The following is a 24,416-nucleotide window of genomic DNA, read 5'->3' as shown; positions in this document are numbered from 1 at the left end:
GTCCGTTGCAGCCGGAGCTGCTGGAGGCTAAAGTCGTCTTCTCAGCGGCTGGAGTTATTGTGGTTTCTTGTGGAAGTCTCTGCCTCTGACTTGGCTTACTCGGTGGCCTCTTCGGCGACGACGCTATCTTCTCCACAGATTCCATGGCTTATGTGGCCGGTGCTACTGCCTCCTCGACTGCTCTGGCCTCATCAATGACCTCCTTAAGGTGCTGCTACCATCTGCATTGTGAGATCGCCGATTGCAGCAACCTTATCAAGTTTCTAGGCATTGTGGCCATTCGAGACGACGACTGAAAAAAAGAATCGCATCAAAAGAGAACGGAACAAAGGCTTTCCACCACCTTTTGTCAGTCTCGCCACGTGGTGAGCTTTCGGTGGCTGGACAGGGAGAACCGTGAAGCGTAATCTCGCGGAAGAGACAGCCATTGAGGCGACGTGGCTTGAACGGGACCCACAGGTCACGTCGGATTCGCGTTTGCCGATAACAGTATCACACGAAGTGTCCGAGACGGGCTACACAGCCTCGTCCGCTACGATCCGGATCGGACCCAGGATCATCCCCCCGGTGGGCCCTACACGTCTGGGTGACGTCGAGATGGAGCTTCCTGAACCCTCGTCCGTGGTAAATCTGCATGGCTCCCAGGGCGGTTAAATCAGATGTATTGAGCTTGAGCTCGGTTCGTTCGACGGCGCGCAGAGTCCCTATTGTTTCTTTTATTGGGGCAATTGGATTTGTTTGTGTCGTGCAATGAAAGAGCGAGCAGCCGGAGGAAGAGCGGAAGGGCGCACGCGCAGCCGGAAGAGACTAGGCAATGCGCTCGATCCCATGCTTCTTCTCTGATCTTGACTCGATTCGAGTTGATTTCTTGAATGCTTTTCCGCCGATTGTTTCCGGGCTTGCTTCGAGTTCTTGATGGGGTTTCTTGAATGGGTTTGCTCGTCTCAATCCTGTGGTTTCAGAGGTGTGTTCCTCTTGTTTCCTAACGTTCCTATTCACGGTTTGGGCTCAAACTGTGATCGATGATGCTCATTATGTCACAATTTGGTTTCCGAGTTGGTTTCTTGAATGTTTTTTCTCCGATGGTTTCTGCTGTAAATTATTTCCTTCCTCTCTGATTGCTTTCGCTTCCTGCGATCCTTTGCTTTATGTCTTCTTGATCCCTTTTCTTTCGCTTCAGCCTAACTCTGGCTCGAAATAATAATCTGGAGTTTCAGCATGAGAGAGAAACGAGCAACAGGAACTCGATACGGCGGCAAGGTATTGTTCTTGATCCATCCTCTCTTCAATTGCTTTGACATCTCGAAGTGGTTTTTTGATTGCTTCTCTCGTGGTTCGTTTCCTTGTTGCTCGACGTTGCAGAGAAGGTAAAATCGCTTCGACCTGTACTTTGTGTCTTGGGTTGGTTGTTCCGGGTTCTTCTTGCCGTGAAATCGAAGAGCGAGTAGCCTCTTTTCTTGACTCGATTCGAGTTCTTGAAGTAGATTCTTGATGGCTTTTGTTTTTGGTCATCCCTTGATCCCATGCTCTCTTCTTTGAACCGACGCGTTTTGCTTTGCCGCTGTAAATTGTTCCCGTCCTCTCTGGTTTCTTACGCTTCCTGTTATCTGTGACGTTATGCTTTCTCGATCGCTTTTCCTGCGCTCCACATTATGTCTGGTTTCGCAGTGGTTCCTCGCTTAGCTTCGGAGAATCATGCCATTTTCTTATATTGCTGCTTCGTGCTTGTAAGAAATATAACAATCTTCTGAGTGTGCAATTAGCATTTACAATGATAATTAGGAATCTCAATTGCTTTTCTGGCAATTTTTTCTAATTCACTTTTGAATTGAACAGATTTATTGCCAATATAATTGGTGATCGATATTGGAGTTCTGTACTTCGTCGACAAGGGAGAACTTGTTAAGATCGTCACATGCATCGCACGTGATACTAATACAATAGGTGCGTCTGTAAAACCCTTCGTGCATTTTTAGTTTTTTTTTTCTTTTAAGAATTAATTATTTATTTCATTTAAGAAAGCTCCCTTGACGCACTTGGCAGTGTTAGTTTGATTGCGTAGGTCAAGAGGTGTAACGGCTCAAAGACAAGGTGGGCCCTTCCTGCATTTTGCACGAACCGAACCCGAACCCGAACCCGACCCAGACGCAGCATTAATCGGCAACTCGTATATTGGTTTCTGTTTCTGGATTAAAAGAAAGAAAGACGGGCCAGGGAAAGGAAAAGGGACATAAAAACCTAGAGAGAGAAGAGAAGGGGAGAGAGAGAGAGAACGGGGGCAGAAGGGCATAATATCGGGGGCGTGGCTGATCGAGCAAGGGGATGATGGGGGGCGTGGTGTACATCCCGGTCCAGAACTCGGAGGAGGAGGTGATGGTGGCGCTCGATCATCTGCCTCGCGACGCCACCGACATGATCGACATCCTCAAGGCCGAGCAGGCTCCGCTCCACCTCTGGCTCATCATTGCGGTCGGCTCCCCCTCTTCCATTCCCGTTTATTTTGCTCTTTTCCCTCTCTGTTCCGTCGTCCTTTTTAATCTTTCTAATTGGACTCTGGTTGGACCCTTCCTAGAAGTTTCAATAATCTCTAGTTTTGTAGGTATAGAGTTAGTTTTTTTGACGCGGTTGTCCTTTGCTGTCATTGATTTCTCGTGCTTTAATTTCTTTGTTTGTTTATGGTTAGCAAGAAACTGAGTTACTCAAGTTTGCACTTCGTTTCAGCTAGCATCAGACAAAAAAAATAGCATAATTTCTTTGGATAATCCTTAATCATTCTTTTTTATTTTAAGTTTTTTGGATGTGTTTCCACAAGCTGATAATTCTTGCTGCTGTTCTTGATTTGTGTGTGTGTCTGTATAGGGATATCAAGAATTGCTATTTTTTTCTTTTTCACTATAATTTAAATTTTTATAATGGTGGTTTACATAGTTGGATTTTGCAGGGAATTGAGGAACTATATCTTGCACTACTTTTTAAATTTATTCGTTGCTAATTTATTACTTCCAAAAGTGAGATGTTTAGGTTGAAAATGAAAGTTGCCACAAGGAAATTTTGCTTATAAAATAAATGTATAACTACCACAATGATATGAACATAAGAGTGAATTAAATTCCATCATATACTAGTATAGCATAATTGACTAAATTATTTTTTAATTTCCATCATATAAGGAAATTTTGCTTATAAAATAAATGTATAACTACCACAATGATATGAACGTAAGAGTGAATTAAATTCCATCATATACTAGCATAGCATAATTGACTAACATAGCATATCATAGTTGAACTGTAATTTGATTAAAATTTCATCACAACGAAGCTTATCGACCAATATTGCCAAAGAAGCAATACTGAGAAGAAAGATAAGAAGTGTAAATTCCATCATACACTGTATATTTTGAACCAGGTTCTGAAGCATGTGTGAAATTACATTGCACAAGTCAAGAAAGCTAAGAAGTCTTTCTTACATTTATACTCAGACTAACCAAGTGAGAGCATCACGGTCATGCGAAAAAAAAAAAAAAAAACTGACGTATGTTTAGCCTTGGATAAGAGCGAAACCCTCGTTTGCAATTGAATGGACTTGGTATTGATTCAATTGAAACGATGGAAAGCAAATATACTCTTTCTGATTTTCCTATCAGCAAGCGTTGTGATCATTGCTAAGAGAACCTTAGTCAAGCCGAAACTAAACTATGAAGGTTTTCTGTGCTTCCTGGAAAATGGAGAATATAAGTTTGTTGATCTGCTTCAGGCACATCAGCACTTGGTTCATTGATTTTATAATTTCAAAATAATACCATTTATTTGCTTCCTACAGTGTCAACTTATTTTTCATTTGCGTCAACACAGAGAGAGTACTTTAAGCAAGGGAAACTCGACCAATTTCGGCAGATTTTGGAGGAAGGATCAAGCCCAGGTACCATTATTTTCTCCCACCTTATTGAAGGAAGATTTTGTTTCGAGTTATTATAAAATACAAAGAAGCCTGAAGTCCATTGATGTCTGTTTAATTTTTATTTACCGATTTATATGAGTGTTTAGATGTTTGTTAGGTGCTTTATAATATTTTCTTTGTTGCAGAGATCGATGAGTATTATGCTGATGTCAAGTATGAGAGGATCGCTATACTAAATGCCTTGGCTGCGTACTACACTTATTTGGGGAAGATTGAAACAAAACAACGAGACAAGGAGGAGCATTTTATTTCAGCAACCCAGTACTATAATAGAGCATCAAGAATTGATGCACATGAACCCTATACATGGATCGGGAAAGGTTTGGGTTCATTTCTTTGGTTTTACTTGCTAGAATTTGCCATGCGGTTTGTACCTCGTGATTGCAATCCAGAACTGGATGTGCCATCTTGCGCTAGGAAGTGACTTTTCAGGTGCCTAGGGTCTCGCCTTGTTTGGATCTTTGTGTCTGTGTGCTTTTATGGATGTTGACAACTTTATGATATTTCCATGACACTTTGTTGTGCTAAACAACATACATGATGTTCTGGTGCTTTAGTCACAAGTTTTTTTCTTAGAAAAACCTGTCTAATCGACATAAAATACGAATGCAATGAGCGTGCAAGTTGCAACAGGTATTATTATGCAAAATTTTCTGGTTATTATGAGGTTAGTCTTGTGGTTTATTGAAATATTATCACTTGGTTTCCTCCTAAGAAAATGCACATAACTGAGATCATCTTTAAACATAGGAAATATTTACTTGCTGTTTTGGATCTTTCACACAGGTCAGCTTTATGTAGCGAAAGGTGAACTTCAGACAGCATCTGAATCGTTTAGAATTGCATTAGTGGAAGATCCCAACTGTGTTCCTGCTCTTCTGGGTCAGGTACTTGTTGCAGTTCCCATATCTTACAAAGCATTCACTAGTCACTACTATTTTTTTTGTCGAAAACTGGGAATTGTTATCTTACTTTATTAAGGTGATAAGTATTAATAAAAGGAGCAAAGAAGGAAAAAATAAAAGAGAAAATCAGATACTACATCAGTGGTTGTCGAAAAGACACCAAAAAAAGACTTCATCGCTGCATTAAATTTGTTATGGAGGTTAGCATGCGTCAGCATGGGAGCCCTGTTAAATCCCTGGGTTGGTTGTTCTCTTCTATGAAAACATTTCTCATGGGGATGATGAGATTGATGATATGAATGCTGAGATGACATTCTTTTATATTCTCGCTTATGCATTAAAATGGATTCATGATATCATTTCACGACACGTACCAATATATTATGGCCCACTGCATGACGCTTTCACGAATGTAGGATGTGGGAAGAGTTAACATATGGAACCTCAACCCTAAAAACGGAAATATTACTTCCCTGAATTAAACTTACTATTAAACTGAGATAGTTGGTCATTTTGGTCACAAAGGAGCAACCTTACTATTGAACTCAAACACGCCATTTAACCAATGAACTTCAGTGATATGTTATTGATAATATCTTTCAATAATAGGAATATCAAGGGCCACTTCATTAAGCTTTATTATAATGCAGTCAATGAATATGTAAAAAAAATTTCTAGCTCTTGTTTTACCAATAGCAGATGTGAAATTATGTATGGGTCTAAGACAACAAAAACCAAAACAATAGCAAAGCCGTAAATCCCAACTATTTGAGGTCGGCTACATGGATCTTTTGTCGCAATTGAGATCTGTAAAAAGCCATATGTTTAGTTAAGTTCAGAGTACTTAAATCTTTATTCATAGTTTCTATTAAAGTTTTTATAGGTCTTCCTCTATTTCTCCTCATACTACCAACATTAATCATTTCATTGCTTCTAACTATTGCATTCGGAAGTCTCCTAGACATATGCCCATACCATCTTAAACAATTTTATCTCATCTTATCCTCTATCGAAGTAATACCTAGTTGTTCACGAATAAAGGTATTTCTTTTCCTTGTATGAGTCTAATAAAGAGAGAAATTCAATTCCAGTTCGAAAGTAAAGGTCCTCATATCTTGTAAAGACTTCGCTGTTTATTCATGTTTCAAAGTTAGGCTTACATATTTTCAGAGTTAAGTTGTATCCATTCTCTGAATGTTAGTTTATATGTTGCAGACCATCTAGAATTGTTTTTGAGAAATATAATATTACCAATTTTTTCAACCTAACGTCAAACATGAAGTGGTATATATCATGATGCATAGGACACACCTAGAGGAGCATCGAGCTTGTTTGTACAAATAGCAATAATCAAGATCTTAAGTGTCTGCTTAGCATCCCGATCTGGTGTGAGGTTTATCTTGAAGGTGTTCTGTTTTTGGTGTATCAAGTTCTTGAACGTCCGATTCGCATCCTGATTTGTTGAGGTTCATGTTGAAGTTGTTTTATTGGTGTCACTAGAATCGTGGAGCTTTAATTAAAAAATTGAGAGTGGGGACGTTACAATAGCAACATCATGTTTTTTGTATATGAGGGGTCCAGCTCTTATACTGTATGTCTTCAGATAGTTTGATACGGACAATGGTCATTTCTATAGTTATTTTACTAGCCTCTTTTTTGCTGCACCTTTTAGTATGTGTCTGTCAGGTTGTGTTTGTATTTTTTGGTGTATTGATGCTTATATGGATGGATGTATAAAGTGCATCTTCATATTGGCTACCTTGAATTGTAAGATATATCCCTTAGCTGTGTTAGTAACCTTCCAGGATGGTGTGTCTCATTAATTTTTAGATTATAAGCATTAAGATGTTTTGTAATGGTTCTCGCCTATGCATTTGGGGATGTCTGCTTCAAAATTTTCCTTGGTTGCTTCTAGACAGAGCTCAAGAATAGTCTCCTTGATATTTACTAAGTCATCTCTTTTGCCTAAATAGCTTATACATTCTGCCTTCTTAGAATCTATTTATTGGTTATTTTAGGTATGTTGTTGTAATTTTCAAAATGTATCTAGGCTATTTTAGGTATGTTGTTGTAAATGGAGTTTGTTTTCTTCTTCTTGGCTATGCTTATGTACCTTTACATGTTTATTTCTGGAGCAATGCTAAGAACTCTCCCATTATAATAAATCTACTGTTACTATATAATATTGCAAAGAGCATAATCTTGTGACGCATTCAATAACCTCCAAATGTGACTTGGAATTTAACTAGGTTGAGTCGAATAAAAAGACGTTCTATTTGTGTTTCTGCATTTGGCACTTACATTATAGACCACAGGAAGTGTCTTAGAAAGTATTGGATTTTGAGTCAAAGTTGTCATAACCATAGTGAGTGATTCGAAACAATAAAATATCACATTGAAAATCAAGTGAAAAGAAGTGAGTCAGTTGACCACGATGAGGAAGTTTCCCATCTGTTTAGGTGCTTTTATTGGATTCTTTGTCACATCAAGGGTGGTGTTAGTGCTGCATACCTTTTGACATACGATTGGCTTGCACTGGTTGGGATAGAAATTGTGTTATACTGTGTCAATTGGTACATACCAATCTGTCTAGCTGCAAGTGTTATACGGGCATACAAGGTGACAATCCTGGAGTCAGATGCCATTTTCTTGAATATTCTTTTTGTGATGTCTATGTTTCAAAACGAGTGATCATGATTCTTAGCTGGTCTATGATAATTTCAAGGTTGTAAATCAGTTTATGTGTTGCAACTAATGTACACATTTAGTTTGAGATTATGTGGAGCTGTGGGTTGAATATAACATCGTCCTTGTGTGTTCAACCAATTAACATAGTGGTCACACAGAATAAGGGAACTATAACATTTTATGGCACCAATTTGTTATGCATATCATAAAATACTGCTAGTATTAGGGGAAAGTCAAATACCATGTAATTAATTTTATCGTGACTGCTGCTAATCTATAAGGTACATTTCAAGTGCCAAAGAGGGGATAGAGATGGAAGTTATACACGTATACAAGTTGTTTGACTGCTGTTCTTCCCTTTACTTTTAACTAAATCAATTTTACTACCGTGATGAGAGTTTGCCACCATTTGTTTGATATGCTTATGTGAATCATTCTTAATTGTATTAATCTTTGCAGATCTTTGTTGTTCTGCTTATCCGCCAACTAATGTATTGAGACACATTTTTTTGCTTGCTGAAACTATTATCTTACTGGACATGTTTGTTGATTACAGCAGTCTAAATATAGAATTTCCTCTCTTCAGGCTTGTGTTGATTTCAATATTGCAGAGAGAGAAGAACATTACAAAAAAGCCATGGATTCATACCGGAGCTCTTTAGAGTTTTATAAGGTTCATTTCTTTTGTGTAATACATGTCATTTCCAAAAAAATAAATGTTTCATTGATGTTGATGTGTTGTTTCTAATTTTTTCTTTGGAATATTCTATTAACTTGTTTTAACATTGGTCAGAGAGCATTGCAAATAAATCCAAGTTGTCCAGCCTCTGTGAGACTTGGTATTGGCTTTTGCCGCTACAAACTTGGTCAGTTTGAAAAAGCTCGACAGGCTTTTCAGCGAGTTCTTCAGGCAAATCTGCATCAATGGTTTACATATGTTGATGTAATCTTTGTCTCCCATCTTATATATTCTTTTACTCCCTGAAATTTGCAGTTGGATCCAGATAATGTTGAAGCTTTAGTAGCTCTTGGAGTAATGGATTTGCAAACCAATGAAGGTGAATTATCCGTACTTCAGTAATCATATCATATTTCCATTACGTACATATATTATAGAGAGGTTTCTATTATTAGAAAAAATTGTATTACCCAAGCTCAGATTCTGGATCACATGTAATTCTTTTTTCGTATTTGTTAATTACAGCTCATGGTATTAAAAAAGGAATGGAGAAAATGCAAGGAGCTTTTGAGATTCATCCTTATTGTCCAATGGCCCTCAATTGTTTAGCCAATCACTTCTTTTTTACTGGTCAGCATTTTCTGGTTGAACAGTTAACTGAGACTGCTCTGGCTGTGAGTAGCCATGGATTGATGAAGGCACATTCTTACTACAACCTGGCAAGATCATACCACAGCAAGGTGCAACAGCTATGATTATCTTGTGATGAACTTTTGATCAACGTTTTCTAGTTTAACTATTGATTATTATTATTACTAACTCTGCATCTCAGTCTTTTATTTGAGTAGTCTTTTTGGGGACCAAGTGAACATTGTCTTACAATTGCCTGTGCAGGGGGATTTTGAGAAGGCATTGCGGTACTACATGGCATCTGTCAAAGAAACCAGTAAACCACAAGAATTTGTTTTGCCATATTATGGTATGTAACTACCTACTTCCCTACGGCTGTTCATCTTAAAGTAAACCGGACTATACCAAGTTACCAACCAGTATGGTCAAGACTCGAGACCATGACACTGTTGTTCATTTAGGTGATATTGTCAAGTGGGTAATAATAATATATTAAAAGTGAAGTTGCAAAGGTCTGAACAACTATCAGGGAGCATCTTGTTGTGTTTTGGTTCAAAAAGTGAGACATCTCAGTTCTAATGATTCACTGGTGTATCACCTTAGGGCTGGCAATGGATCAAATTTGACCAGAACTGATCAGATTTAGATCATGATCTGGTTTGATGATTCAAATCATACTTTCTGCGTTCAATTTGGTTTGGCAATGACCTGATCTGCGTACTGTTATATTTTATGTAGGTATGTAATGTGTATTTCATATACAGTTTTTACTACTGTTGGATCACATCTAACAGTAGATTTCACAAATAAGAGTCTTCAAAACAAGTCCTTGCCTAAAATGGGATTATAGTTCACTCCAGCTGCAAGCCTATCATTCCACCCTAGGATTGTCAATGAACTGCGAGACCTGGATATGCGGAGTTTCATGGTCCCTGGTCTAGATAAAGTACCAAGGATATGACTCTTTTAAAAAATATGAAGTCCCGCATATTATTTTGCTTATGAAGTTGAGAAAGTTCTTTTGGGGTGATTTATAAAATTTGTATAATTGATACATATATATTGTGTGTTTTCATGAAAGAAGTCATTTATAAAATGTTTAAATTTGTTCTGAGCTTTTAATATGTACTTTGAACTTTAGATTAGTATAAATAACAAATAGTGATAAAATATTATTAATTAATTTTTTTAATTGTTTAAAATGTGTTTCATACTTTTATAATATGATTTGAAATTTTTGATAAGTATTAAAATATATTTCACGCATGATGTTACTTTATTCTCTCTTATTTCTAAATCGTTAATATTCTCAATATGATTTTTGAATTATAATTGGCAATTTGGCACCATAGTAAAGCTTCTCAGTTGTGATCTGGGTAACTAGGATTCAAGTTAACAAAACAGCAACATTGCTCACATATTTAATTTTACACTGGTCTCCCAGATCATGCATCAATGGGAACCTCGTGCATTGGGCCACCTTTTGTCCAACTCATAAGAATTATGCATACCTAAACAAGATGTAGTTGGGGTATGTTGTAACTTGTGTAGAAGTTATGCATACCTAAACAAGATGGATAACTGGTAGCATATCATAAGAATTAGTCAAAGAGGAGCATCTGTTAATGTTTATTTAAGGTCTTATTTATTAATAGATCTGTTTCTAAAGCAAAATGGAGTAGAATTAGCTGATTCTACACACGACAACTATGTACAAGTAACTTAGTGCAAATGTGTGACAAATGCATTTAAAGGTCAACTTGGATGGTGAAATTGTTGAAAATAAATTGTGTTTATTAGATCAGTAGAATATTCTAAGGAATCAGACTAAAAGAGGTACACATTGATGCTTTTTTAAGGCTTTATTTAGTATCATAAGACTTATCCTAAAGCTAATCCTGCAAATGACAGTTGTGTCCAGTGTTCAGTTACCTACTGTAAATGTGTAACAAGAAAATCTTTCATACATTTAAGCACATAATTAAAGCAGTGAAGTGCCTACTCTGTTAATATAAGTTCATACATGAACAAGTATATGCATATATAAAGATCAGTAGTCTAAAAGGCAAGCACAAGGGGAAAAATCAGTAATTACTGAAATCCTATCCAAGCTTTCAGGTCTAGTGGCAGTTGCCAGCAGATTATGCCATCTTGCCATTCCAACTGTCCTTGAGAAGCACTTAAGGTGGACCCCTGATACTGGGACAAAGATGCTTTCAAGTAGGACAAGTCTCATCCTGTTAAAAAATGTGTCAGACTAACTGTTTATGTTGCTTAATTTCAAGCTGCATTGTGGCTATGGATATAAAAAATAAATCATACTAATTTTATAACAATCTTCAACATTTTTTCATGCAATTGTTCATCTATTTTGTACTATGCTTTTGTGATTTTTTCATTCTTTTTATCTGTCATGGTATTTGTAATATGCTTGATTCATTGGAATAGGTCTTGGTCAAGTTCAGCTAAAGCTAGGAGACTTTAAAAGTTCACTTTTAAGCTTTGAAAAGGTTTTGGAGGTTCATCCTGAAAATTGTGAAAGTCTAAAGGTGAGTGACATTGCAAACTAACGATAGCTTAGGCTTAAAATTGTTGTTCTTTCTTGTTTAAGAGTAGAATTTTGGTCATAATTCTTAGCAGTTACATTTTCCTTATATTTACAGGCTGTCGGACATATATATTCCCAGCTTGGTGAGATTGACAAAGCGGTAGAGACATTCCGTAAGGCTACCAGAATTGACCCAAAAGATTCTGTGGTACATCCAATTTGTGCAACTCTATATAATTATCTGTTTGATGGTTTATCTTTGATTTCATCATGATAAGTCCCAACCCAATGTACTGGTCTTCTTTTGATCACTTCTTTTGTTGACCTTTGAACATTTCTTGGTAGCCTATTTCCTGTGCAGTTAATTTCTTGAGTAGTGATTATTATAGATTAAATAGCTTCTTTGCTCTGCTACTGTTTGTTGACTTTGTAAATAACATTACTTATTAAATTTGTAATGACCAAAATCAAGTTGCATTTAGATCATGAGTCAAGTATCTGACATGCTGATCATGCCGACACATGCTAGCATGGTTCCAGCACATGGCACTGTGTCATGCAAAGGGAGACTACCTCTAATTACAGTTATACACATTATGAAGATAATCTTTCGCATTCTTTTGCATTTAATGATGCTTTTTTAGTGCATGCTTCTTATTTCTTGTTAAGCAGTTTTTTGTCATACAACTTTGTAGTCATTGCATTAAGTAAAGGTGGTTGCAGGCATTCACAGAACTTGGTGAGCTGTTGATATCATCAGATGCTGGGGCTGCGCTGGATGTGTTCAAAACTGTATGAGCTTTCTTCTTGCATAATTATTTGGCCATAATTATGAAATAAGCATGACATAACCATGTGATAGGCCCATAATGTATATCTTGCAATTTCGTTTGAAGGTGTAATCAAAGTCCCGTAGTTAATGTTCTTAAAAGTGGTCTAGTGGGAATATCGTTTAAACTATAGTTGAGCATGTGGCTTCAGTTGGCTGGAACTGGTCTAAGGACTCAGATACGTGTGAAATCGGTTGGCCATGGGTTAAGAGGGCAATGACATCCTTGTGAACACAAATAAAATATATTATGAAATTAAACCTGCCATCTTGATTTATTATACTGAACTTATGCTGTTTGTCATTTTTTTTGACATGGAAAACATTGTCTTTTTTCCTTAACTGTCATCTTCATTTATTTGGTCCTAGTTCTTTTATTAACTTTCATCTTTGTTATCTGGTCTTAGTTTCTGCATTTTTAAATGTGTCTAGGAAATTACAAGCTCATTAATGCAAATTCTTCTACCTTATTGATTTCAGAATTTTCTTTCTTCAGGTTTCATTTAATAACTTCAGGCTGCTTAGATCCAAATAATAATTGGATTTGCTTCTTGAAAATTGGAGTTTCTTTGACTTTATATAAATATATAAATAATACTCGCTAGGTATTCAAATATGCGAAACTCAAGAACCATTCACTTCCTGTCATTTAGACCCTATGTACTATACTTGTGATGACAAGTAACTAATATGGTATGCCAAGTGTATTCAGGACATGCCTTGTCTGGTTTTGGGCATATGTTAGTTATTTACTGAAAGAGCTTTCAGCAGTCACCTTGTAAAATAACATATTGGCTTACATCTGCTGGACACAGGCAACATCTTAAACTTGCTCACGGCTACCCTTTACAGATTTTCTCCTACTGCTGATTATGATTCCATTGCTAGCATTAATACATTACATGTTCTCTTTTAGTCCTTTACATAAATTCTCAGGTTGTGTAATGATTCCTTCCTGTGTTCATTGTGTATGTGGTGAAATCTCAGCTTAATATTATCTAAACCTAATTTATGATTTCGCTAGTACAGTTTAGGATCTTGTCAACCTTGTAGCTTTGGAGATATCATACCATTTCCTCGTATTGCTTTGTCATACTTATTCATAACAATCTTCTGATTGTGCAATTAGCATTTACATTAGTCAGAGAACTCATGCAGTTATGCATTTTCTGCTCACTACAAGAGTTTTTCTATCTCAGTTTTGAATGCTGATCAGGTGTTTTCATTTTGAACTGTCATGATATCACAGGCTCGCAACCTCATCAAGAAAGGAGGGCAAGAAGTACCAATAGAGTTAATGAACAATATTGGAGTTCTATACTTTGAAAAGGGAGAATTTGAGGTTTGTTAAAAGAGTCTCATCTTCTTCTTTCTTTTTGTCAATTTGTTATAAGAGAAATTATTTGGTGTTTTATATGTAACCAAAAAAATATCCTATTATTTTAAAATTTAGGCTAGATTTTTTCACTGAGTCACTGGTTATTCATATATGAAGCAGAAGTTCTCTTTTTTTTTTTCCTACTTCCTCAGTTGGCTGAACAAACTTTTAAGGAAGCATTGAGCGATGCCATATGGCTTTCATTTTTGACTAGGAGTATAGACCGCAGTGCCTACTACTCTTTCCAGTACAAGGATTTTAGTCTATTTCATCAGCTCGAAGAAGATGGGTCATGCATTGAATTGCCTTGGAATAAAGTCACCACACTTTTCAACTATGCCAGACTACTTGAACAAGTAAATGACACTGAGAAGGCAAGCAATATGTACCGGCTAATTTTGTTCAAGGTCTGTGCCTTCATCCCTTTCAGTGCATCTAGCCATTGGCCTTTTTAAAAGTAACATTGTTAGTTTTTTGCTGGTGCTTTCTGAGTGAAAGTGCATCAAAGTACTTGCAACTATTTCAATTATTTGATTAAGTGAAAGACACGTACTAAAGTTCATCATCGACCTTTCGAGATGGAGAAAAGTGACTGGTGTGGCTCATCATTGAAATCATTACTAAGATATAATTTTCCACAACGATTGTGATGTGTCCAGCCTAGGTTGCTTTAAGCACTAATTTATGTATTACTTATCTGATGTTTTTAGTTATAAAATGTGGATTCTTCAAATTATACTTGTAGATTACTTGTTGGATATGGTGGGCACCTTGATACTTCCTACTTTCTTGAAGTATTTAACTTCTTAAAAAAATTAGGAATTTATTTGCAGGAACTTTATTTTCATATATGTGGATCTTTATGCCATCTGTATGAATTTAAGATAGTGCAACCTTCTTAAGAGACCTTGCTACATTATCTACATTGTCATTTTTATCTAAAAAACTTTCTATTATGCTTAATAGGTTTGAGATGCTTGTTAAGTAATCATTTATCATGATATGAAGTTATGAAGTATATCCTCTAACCAAGGTTTCAAAATACCAGTTAGATTTATGAGCTTTAGTAGTTGGCACACGAAATGATCCTTATCAAGATTACATTTTAAAAGGGGTCTGGACCAGCTTGTTTGTCTGGAGAACACTTCCTAATTGGTGCTACTTCAATTAAGGTACATTAGATGTGTCCAAAGAATTTATATAAGGAAAACTAGATTAAAAATAATTTTGGAGAATTGCATAAAAAATTAATAGAATAGAAGATAGCAGCCTTGACATGTTTTTGGGTCTAGCAAGCTGACTCTCTTTAGTTTGTTCTAAAAGCTAAAGCCTAATTAGTCTGGGAAAATATACAGTACTCCCCTTCGATCATAGCTTCTGTTCCCTCTATTTTTTAGCATCAACCTAACCCACTAGTGGTGACAGACAGGTGCTTCGGGTCCACACAAATTGGAGGCAGTATCCCACCTGATCTTTACAGATAGGTGCTTTGTTGTCCTATCACCCGAGTCTTATAGAGAGATGGCATGGCAGACACATGGGAAGGGGGGTCAGATGCGGAAGCGTTTAAGAGCAAGACAGAAGCATCATAGTGTTGGATTGCTCTTGAAGGTGTGCGAGGGGTTGTCACTCCATAAATGCATTCTATTACTGTTGAGTTCTGTATCTTAAAAATACGAGTCTTGCACGTGGCTGTAGTAGTCCTGATGTCTTCAGCCTCAACCCTAACCGATACTTGCAAAAGATAATCTCAAAACTTACTTTAAAACCAAGTTTTGCAATATCATCTGGAACGGTTCAGTATGTGTGGTATTTACCGGTCCAATAGCCTAGCACTATATGGACTACGGAGTAACGTTCAAGCAAGGTTCACCATACCATAACGTTCCACTTGGTATGAGCGGTATGTACTGGTCCGATAGGAGGATTGGTATAGGCAGTACATTGGTACGCTCCCATGTACTATCTGTCGGTATGCTCAGTATAGCTCGGTATGTACCGAACCAATAGCTGATCGATACACCGATATGGACCGGTAAGGCGAACTATGAATTCAACAATTTTTTTTCTCTATCTTTTTTTAGGTTTTTTTTTTTGAAAAAATCTGGTAGGTACTGGTTCGAGCCTGATTGAAGTTATCGATTCAAAAAATTGTGAACCTTGGTTAAATCAGATATCGAGAGAGAAATACATGAGATTTAATATTTCTCACTTGACTGTACTTTCAATAAAGAAAACTTATATGTGATTGCATTCTTTTTTGCTTTTAAAATTTAGTCCTCTTATGCTATAGAGGGGTGAGATGGGTGCATGAAAGGTCAGGTAGACATTCCCAAGTTATGTATACTTTTCCAAATCTCTACTTCCTCCATCCTTGGTTATGGTATAGTTTTTAGCCACCAACTAGCCTCACAATTTTTTCTAGTTCTTTTCTTGCCTACTTTAGGATTTGATGTCAATTCAATGTAAGCCAGCATGGTATCTTGCTGCCAAGGTGCATGGGTGTCTTATACTGTGCCATGGTCATAGAACAAAATATGTGCATCCATGGCTCTGGTCTTGTGCTGAACTAGAACAGTGGGGGGATGTTAGTTCGTACTGCCATTCTTGTTTTATTAGAAGATGCCACATTCTTATACAAGTGTATATCTTGTGTTTCAGACACCATCTGACATGCCTTTAAATAATTTGCCTTATAATTGGACATGTTGCTACTTTGAAGGCTTTATTTCATCTTTTAGCAATTGATAAGAAGTGCCACTATTCATCTATCTAGCAAGTTTAGATCATGTCTTTTGTTTCTTCTGAAACTATAATGCATGATGTGGAAGTTCTAAGTGATTCATTGGGTATCTATTTTCTGGTTATTGCTAAAAAATGGTCATTGTGAATTCGTGTCTATTATAATTTGGCTACGTTTTACTCCATGGAACTACTTTCAATGTGCTTATATAATTTTGTCATGCACACTAATCTGTCTCTTTTCCATTCAGTATCCGGACTATGTTGATGCTTATTTGAGACTGACTGCCATGGCAATAGCACGAAACAACATCCAACTAAGCATTGAATTGGTATAACATCAACATAGCTTCTTTTTATTCTTATAGGGCTAAGCCAAGTAACTTATGCTTTATTTGTAGATAACTGATGCTCTCAAAGTAGATGACAAATGCCCCAATGCTCTATCTATGCTTGGTGACCTGGAACTTAAGATTGATGACTGGGTTAAGGCAAAAGACACATTCCGTGCTGCTAAAGATGCGACTGATGGAAAAGATTCCTATGCTACTCTTGCCTTGGTGCGTATGTTTCTCATCTATACTATTTTGTGGAGTTTAGCTTGGAGGCACACTGTGCATTGGTCTCCATATTGTTTACCTTGAATCTCTATAAGTAGGATTTATTCTTTTGATGTTCTTTTTATCCTTTTGATACTTTTTCTAGGGAAATTGGAACTACTTTGCAGCTATACGTAATGAGAAAAGAGGTCCCAAGTTGGAAGCAACCCATCTTGAAAAGGCTAAGGAGCTGTACACCAAAGTAAGCATATTCTTTTATTGTTTGCTACTTCATACATTATGTCAACATCTGCAGTTGTCTATCTTCTCTTTTGCAATTTTCTTGAACTTAATGGACTGATCCTGTTCAGTGGTGTATTCAATTCGGCTTGGGTTTCCACAATTTTTTAACAAAATCAATTATGTTGTTTGTTTTACCACCTAAATCGAATGAAACCAAGCTAGATGAAATTCAAAGTTGAATTGAACTTGAGTTTGCAATGTGGTTCCGGCCTTTGTGATTAATCACCACTCTTCTTAGTTCTTTGTACCTTTGAACTTGTATTTTGTTGAAACACAATTAGTGGAGACCTCACCAACATATGTTGCTACATCTTCAATTGTGTACTCTTACTTTGTCTTTCCCTTAGTAAGCCCTTGATAGGTGATTTGATGAGATTACTGTTGTGGTGATCCTCGGGTCATCCATAGTTGTTGATTCTCATCTTTGAAGTCAGTTGTCACCATTTCTTTTTTTTTAATGCAAAACAGCAAGGTTTGCATGCTAGCAAGCTTATTTCATTAATGAGTCAAACAAGTACATGAGGGGTGGGTTGGTTGTGACTGGGGTGACTAAATTGTTCCAGTCACTGAGATTGCCTCTTTGTTTACTAAGGGCAAGGATTTACCAACTGTTGAAAAGAATATAAAAAGTTTGTCTTTTGATGATATAGGTGAAGCTTCGAAAGGAATTTGTGAAAGTCACACACTCTACCTACAAAATGCAGGAATTTGTATTAATTGGAACATCTTAATCTACTTCTTGGGTTGTATTAATTGTTGCATATTTCCTGATATCTAAACATAAAGCTGTCTGGTGTGGTGCTGTGATCGCCTACACCCTGATCATTTTTTGCAACACTAGAACTAAAGTTGTCAAGTATCTGAGTATTTGTTCGGATGTATTCACAATTCGACACAGAGCTCTCTGGACGTTGAATGCATTGAATGCTTAAACTGCACGTGCATGCATGTAGGCAAATCATCCTGCATCTGACTGACATGAACTATAAACTTGCTTCCCTAGTGAATGGGTTCCACACTTGCATTGCTTGGGTCCACTTGATTTGTTGAAGCCTGTGATTACTTATTAGTGATCACCTTTGAATCTTGGGAAATTGGGAGTAAACCTCCATAACTTTTTCCAAATAATGTTTACTTTGTCCTTTTTATAGTTCTAGGATCACAATGTAACTTTGACTTCCTTTGCCTCAATTATTACTTGGACTATTCAGTTAAAGTCCATGCTCATCAAATCTGTCAAAGTCTCAGATATGCTGTTAGTGGTCTAAAGCAATCCTCCACATTTTTCATCCGAGCATAGGACTGACATTTACTTTTCTTACAACAATAGCTTAGATTGATGCTTATCAAACTTCCTAAAGTTTCACATTGGCTTTTAGTGGCCTAAAGTAAGCCATCCTCCTCCCTTTGCCAATGTTTTTAAAGTGGCCTAAACATTAAAAACAATGTTATATTTACTTTTTCCTATAATTCAATTTCATAAACTGCTGAACAAGTGAAAGAAAATTCTTTGCCAATGTTGTCTAGCCAAATGCTTGCTTAAAGTCTTTATTCTAATTTATATTGTCATGAGAGCTTCCTGCTTTGCTATTAATATGCTCCTCCATCATAGTCCTGTATGAGAAGAAAATCTCACTAAAACTACCATTATTCAGAGGCGCTGCTTCATGAACTAGGGCTTTTTACGCATGAAACCATCAGAAAAGTGTACCTCAACTCAAGTAATCCATCTGATGTACTAGTTACTTATTTGCAATAAAATTATGCTTACAACAAAAAATTGCTCCATCTGCATATATTAAAGTGTAACTTTAGGTTGGACGAATTATCTGAATTATCTGAATTATATTAAAGTGTCACTTTATAGGTTGGATCTTAGGTGCCATTTTCAAGGTTGGACGAATTATGTGAATTCTGATAACATTCTGAAACTTGCATGACAACAAATAAGACTGCCCTTCAGAATAACTGATTATTTCTAAATACTTGTACTACATTATGGGGCCCAACATTTTTCTTGCTTTACTGATGCTGCTAATGAAGAACTTGCCCTTGTACTGATATATGCCACCAGTCAAGTACTTGGTTTATGGGCACCAAGGACTTGATATTGCTGTCTGTTAGATTTGAGTGAAATCTTGGTTGTGAGTGAATGCTTGGAAAGTAAATTTATTGGTCTACTGAATAGGTCGTCAAATTACTCAAATTGTACATTAGTATCAAATTGTTTACTTCATACCTTGAAAATAACCAGCCTGTAATAGATATTCCACACTTCACCTTTTCTGATAATCGAAACCCTGGATTTAAGTTCTGAACAAAAATGTACTATTTCACCCACGTCTTGATACGGGAACAAAATGCAAAACCTCCTGTTTCAAGTTGTTCATTTAAAAATTGGTTGAACTGGACCAAATTGATCTAGTTCATGCCTACACGGTTGACTCCCTCAAATTTTGCAGTCTCACGAGAAAGAAAGAAGCAGCCAATGATTTGAAAAAGAGAGAGACATGGTCAAGCTGGCAATTGTGCTCAAGCTGGTATAAAAGAAATCAAACCATTTTATTGGCTGGCTGGTATCTCTTGTGCCATTTGTACTTAAATGCTTGATCAAAACCACACATCATAGGTATCTGTCTTATGTTTCAGATGATTGCTTGTAGATATTCTAAGCATCTTCAATGGGTTCTTTTGCTAATTGATTTTTGTGGTTATCCTGCATATGGTTAAGTTTGTATGTGAATGTTCAATGCTATTATTTGTGAAAGTCCAGCAGAAATCATGTTGACATCATCATAAAATCAAATTGTACTTCTGACAGACTCCTCTCATGAGATTTTTTTCATTATGTTGAGTTTTTGTTGTGGTTGTGTTTTATCTCTGACGTTCTTAATGATGTCAACACAATCCTGTTTTAACTCTGGAATATGAAACTCTTATTCACAGGTTTTAATGCAGCACCCCAGCAACTTATATGCTGCCAATGGTGCTGCAATTGTATTGGCTGAGAAAGGTCACTTTGATGTTTCGAAGGATATATTTACGCAGGTCAATTTAATTGGCTTTTTGGTCAACATGTATACTTTAACATTTTTTTCTCATGCAAAAAAGATTTTTATTGGATATAGGTCCAAGAAGCAGCATCTGGCAGTGTATTCGTTCAGATGCCAGATGTGTGGGTCAATCTGGCCCATGTCTACTTTGCACAAGGGCATTTTGCATTGGCTGCCAAAATGGTAACCATATTATTTATGTTAATTCTTCTGTTCAGTTGGTTGGTTATAAATATAACATGACAGATACTCTTTTACAGTATCAGAACTGCTTGCGAAAGTTTTACTACAACACCGACACTCATGTTCTTCAGTACTTAGCCCGTACCCATTATGAGGCTGAACAATGGCAGGAGTGCAAAAAAACTCTTCTGAGAGCCATTCATTTGGCACCCTCAAATTATACACTTCGATTTGATGCAGGTGTTGCAATGCAAAAGTTTTCAGCTTCAACACTACAAAAGACAAAAAGAACTGCTGATGAGGTCAGTAAACACAAAACGATCTGGTATTGTGACTATCGTCAATTTAATATGATGTAATTTTATAACGTGTATGTGATGCAGAAACATAGAGAACACCTAGCAATATTGCCATTATCATCCTTGTACTATGAGGCTCTGCTGCATGAGCTGGTGTAATCGTATATGCTATTAACTTTATTTTTTTCACAGATCAAACTTCATGTCTTTAGAAAATTATATTTTGGATTTACTAATCATATATTGTGACTAATAGTATATGCTATTAACTTCTTGATTTCTTTTCACAGATCAAACTTCATGTCTTTAGAAAATTATATTTTGGTGCATCTGCATTCAGAAACTTGCGTCTATGTACGACTTTTGTTTATTAAAATATTGTGTATTATGGGTTTTCAATAGGTACGCTCAACTGTCACAGAATTGAAGAATGCTGTGTGTATATTCAGCCAGTTATCTGCAGCTTCCATCTACCATTCTCATGGATTTGATGAGAAGAAACTTGAAACTCATGTTGAATACTGCAAGCATTTGCTTGATGCTGCTAAAGTTCATTGTGAAGCAGCTGAACGTGAAGAGCAGCAGAATCGTCAAAGACTGGAAGTTGCTAGACAGGTTTCCTTGGCTGAGGAAGCTCGACGTAAGGCTGAAGAACAGAGGAAATTTCAGGCAAGTTGCTATATTCTGACATTAATTTGCTCAATGTTTAATTCAAGTGTCACCTACAACTTTAGATATCAGACATTGAGACCTTATCTTGAAATATCCATGATGAACCAGTTGGAGAAAAGGAAGCAAGAGGATGAGCTTAAACAAGTGATGCAACAAGAAGAACATTTTGAACGTATTAAGGTAGAGTTGTTCTGTCATTAAAGCAGATTTATTTATGCAGTTTTTATGCTGCAACTGTTATCAGTCATTAAAGCAGATTTATTTATATTCTAGGAGATATTAGTTTATTCGAGTATGATCATCTGACATCATAGTACTTTTAATTTGTTTTATCCTCATTCTCACTCATCTTTATCTTATAACCAATGTGGATATCTTTATTGATCTTTCACATTTTTTTTGTTCAGGAGCAATGGAAGCATTCCAGCAATACTGCTGGTAAACGGAGAGAGAGATCTCAGGTTGAAGATGAAGAAGGTGGTGACAGGAGGAGACGAAGAGGTGGTAAGAGGAGGAAGAAGGAGAAAAAGATGAAGTCTCGTTATGAAGAGGAGGCTGACATGGAGGATGAGCATGAAGACTTAGAGGAAGACACAAATGCCATGAATGAATATGAGGATGATGGTGTAGAGAAAGCACAAAATGATCTTATCGCTGCTGGTCTTGAAGACTCGGATGCTGAAGATGATTTGGTAAAACATTTGCCCTTCCTTTGTAATTAAATTTACTAGCCTGATTATGGAGGGCTACTGTTAGAAAATTTACTAGTCTGATTACTAGTCTAATTAATTAAATTTATTTCTCATACCTGTCCATCGAATGATTTAGGAGGGCTACTGTTAGAAAATTTCTGATTATGTTTGTGCATTAGTTTCCAAGATCCCTTTGTTATGTTTGTGCATTATAGCCGCCCTGATGGATTGTTTTCTTTCCTGTCTTTTCCGGTTGGTTTTCTATGTTAGGGTGCCCACTCAACTGCAATAAATCGAAAGAGGCGAGCCTGGTCAGAATCTGATGAGGATGATGAACCATTGGGCGGTAGAGTGAACACGGCTGAAACTGATGAAGAAACTAACGGAATTAAAGCAAAAGGTGTTGCTGGTGATGACGATGAAGGTGATGACTAACTATGGCTCCTAATGATTGGAGAAGGCTTTGCTGTCAGCCATCCGGTGAGTATACATAGTTACAAAATTTCATAGACAAATTTTTTGATAAGTATGGAAAACAGAATTGAGTAATTTGATGTGGTTACTTTGTCTGTTTCATTCAGATCAAAGTAATTGTATTGTCAAATTTTGTGTAGGATTAGAGTAAGTTGGGTTCTGCCAAGCTATATAAAAGCATAATTCTTTTTTTTTCTCCCTTCATTTTGAGTTTTTTTCTCCATATTAAACCAAAGATACACTTGAGAATTTCCTAAAGGGAGCAACGTATAAACTTTTGCTGCCGGGAACAGTGCCATCTTATAATATGTTCAGATGAGCATTTCATGTGTTTACCTGTGTACATACTTGTGGAGTAAATTTGTAACTGATGCGTGAATCTTTTCATTTGCTGTGCAGGTGTGGATGGTGAGTGGGTGGTTTGCCATTCATATGTGCAGACAGTGGACTCATTTGTTCTTAAATTTGAGATTGTTATATCGAATGTAGCTTTAGATTTTCTTCTCATTTATTGTGCAGTTTTAGAATCCATGATAAGGATTTTAGTTTTAGAATATCATTATATTCTATCGATTGTAGCTAAGCACCAAAATATTTCTAGTTTACCACCATGGCTTTAGATTCTTTTCTTAAGTTTTTAGTTGTTGAATGTGCAGGGAGAAGATTCGAGCAAATTAGACAAGCAGCTCGTTTTTAGGATTTATTTATAGAAATAAATAAAAAAAGTTATATTCAATTGTCAATGTTTTTAGGATTTATTAAAGTTGCATGGAAGGAAGTTTGCATAGTTTTCTTCTGATATGGATCCTTAAACCAAAAGGAAAGCTGAGAACAATTGGGCGTACCTTTTCATTGAATCTTCACAGAGAAATAGAGCTAACACAGGTGTTTCTCGACACTCAACGAGGGACTTTGTTCCTTCCTACCTTTTCATTGAAACTATCCCAACCATTTAACAATTGTGACTTTGTTCCTTCCTAGGATTTCTTTAGCATGCTATTGTTGTCATTGATCAGATCATTGATCCCCGAGCATATATATGTTGAGAAGAAAACCTCACATGAGCATATATATGTTCATACGTATGATGGAAATCTGACTAGTAACAACACTAATTACCTATCAATTCTCATGCAATGATTTTTTAGAGTCATTACCTGATACATCTACACCATTGAAATAAACACTGAACCATGTTAGACACCTCGGCTAAATTTAATAATTTAACAATTCCAATTGTGAAATCCCTCGGGTCAAACAAAGTTCCAATGGTCAAATCTCGATGGTTTATTTTGTTGAAATCTTAAAAGTTTCGATAACTAATCTAACATATCAACTTTTTTCTTTACTGGTGACTCTAGATAAATGAAAACAACTTATATATGAGACAAAGTTGTTCCTCCAAAACACAATTTTTCATCCTTAAAACCTGACACTTTATTCTCATGTAAATATAATTTAAATATGAAGGCTTTACGAGAAAGAATCCTAAAATAAATTTGTTTAATTTTGAGCTAACTTTTGATCCCTTCTTAAAATACCGATGCTAATTTAAATATTGTCACAAACTTAACTAAAATTATAGATCAACTTAGTTGCAATCTCGTTCGGTCCTAAAGGCGATGATCGTCGACATGGATGATCAAGTAAGATCCGTCTATCTAATATGGCCGATCGACATTAAGACAGGTTTAGTCCAATTTCAATATTCTTCTATACCAAATTAGATAGTAAGAAGTTTAAGACATTTAACCTATCTAAAATTTCAACACTTTTTAGGTCTTTTTGGTCTTTCAATTATCACATCAGGAATTGCACATCAGGAAGTTTAAGCCCCACCAT

At 36.4% G+C, this 24,416-nt stretch overlaps 1 protein-coding gene across 4 annotated transcripts; it reads left to right on the top strand.

Annotated features, from left to right (window-relative positions):
- The first annotated feature begins 742 nt into the window (after window positions 1–742).
- LOC135617778 (protein CTR9 homolog) lies at window positions 743–23,207 on the top strand. Of its 4 annotated transcripts, XM_065118385.1 has the most exons (29): window positions 743–811; window positions 1,181–1,260; window positions 1,837–1,944; window positions 2,044–2,259; window positions 2,302–2,469; window positions 3,855–3,921; window positions 4,086–4,280; window positions 4,747–4,847; window positions 8,140–8,226; window positions 8,347–8,463; window positions 8,548–8,611; window positions 8,758–8,972; window positions 9,127–9,211; window positions 11,311–11,411; window positions 11,526–11,618; window positions 12,134–12,202; window positions 13,489–13,581; window positions 13,770–14,024; window positions 16,611–16,691; window positions 16,761–16,919; window positions 17,065–17,160; window positions 20,148–20,249; window positions 20,330–20,437; window positions 20,515–20,739; window positions 21,139–21,405; window positions 21,517–21,588; window positions 21,816–22,100; window positions 22,371–22,580; window positions 22,974–23,207. In XM_065118385.1, the coding sequence occupies exons 5-28, from the start codon at window positions 2,323–2,325 to the stop codon at window positions 22,533–22,535; spliced, it is 3,249 nt and encodes a 1,082-aa protein (XP_064974457.1). In that variant the 5' UTR covers window positions 743–811; window positions 1,181–1,260; window positions 1,837–1,944; window positions 2,044–2,259; window positions 2,302–2,322; the 3' UTR covers window positions 22,536–22,580; window positions 22,974–23,207. The 4 variants fall into 4 exon arrangements, with proteins under 4 accessions (XP_064974457.1, XP_064974459.1, XP_064974458.1 ...); XM_065118387.1 differs by having other exon boundaries at window positions 2,063–2,469; XM_065118386.1 differs by having other exon boundaries at window positions 2,050–2,469.
- The last annotated feature ends 1,209 nt before the right edge of the window (window positions 23,208–24,416 follow it).

Source organism: Musa acuminata, chromosome BXJ2-7 (assembly GCF_036884655.1).
Source record: "Musa acuminata AAA Group cultivar baxijiao chromosome BXJ2-7, Cavendish_Baxijiao_AAA, whole genome shotgun sequence".
NCBI classification, from domain to species: Eukaryota; Viridiplantae; Streptophyta; class Magnoliopsida; order Zingiberales; family Musaceae; genus Musa; species Musa acuminata.
The sequence above is the reverse complement of the archived record's forward strand: the minus strand, read 5'-3'. Positions and strand labels throughout refer to the sequence as shown.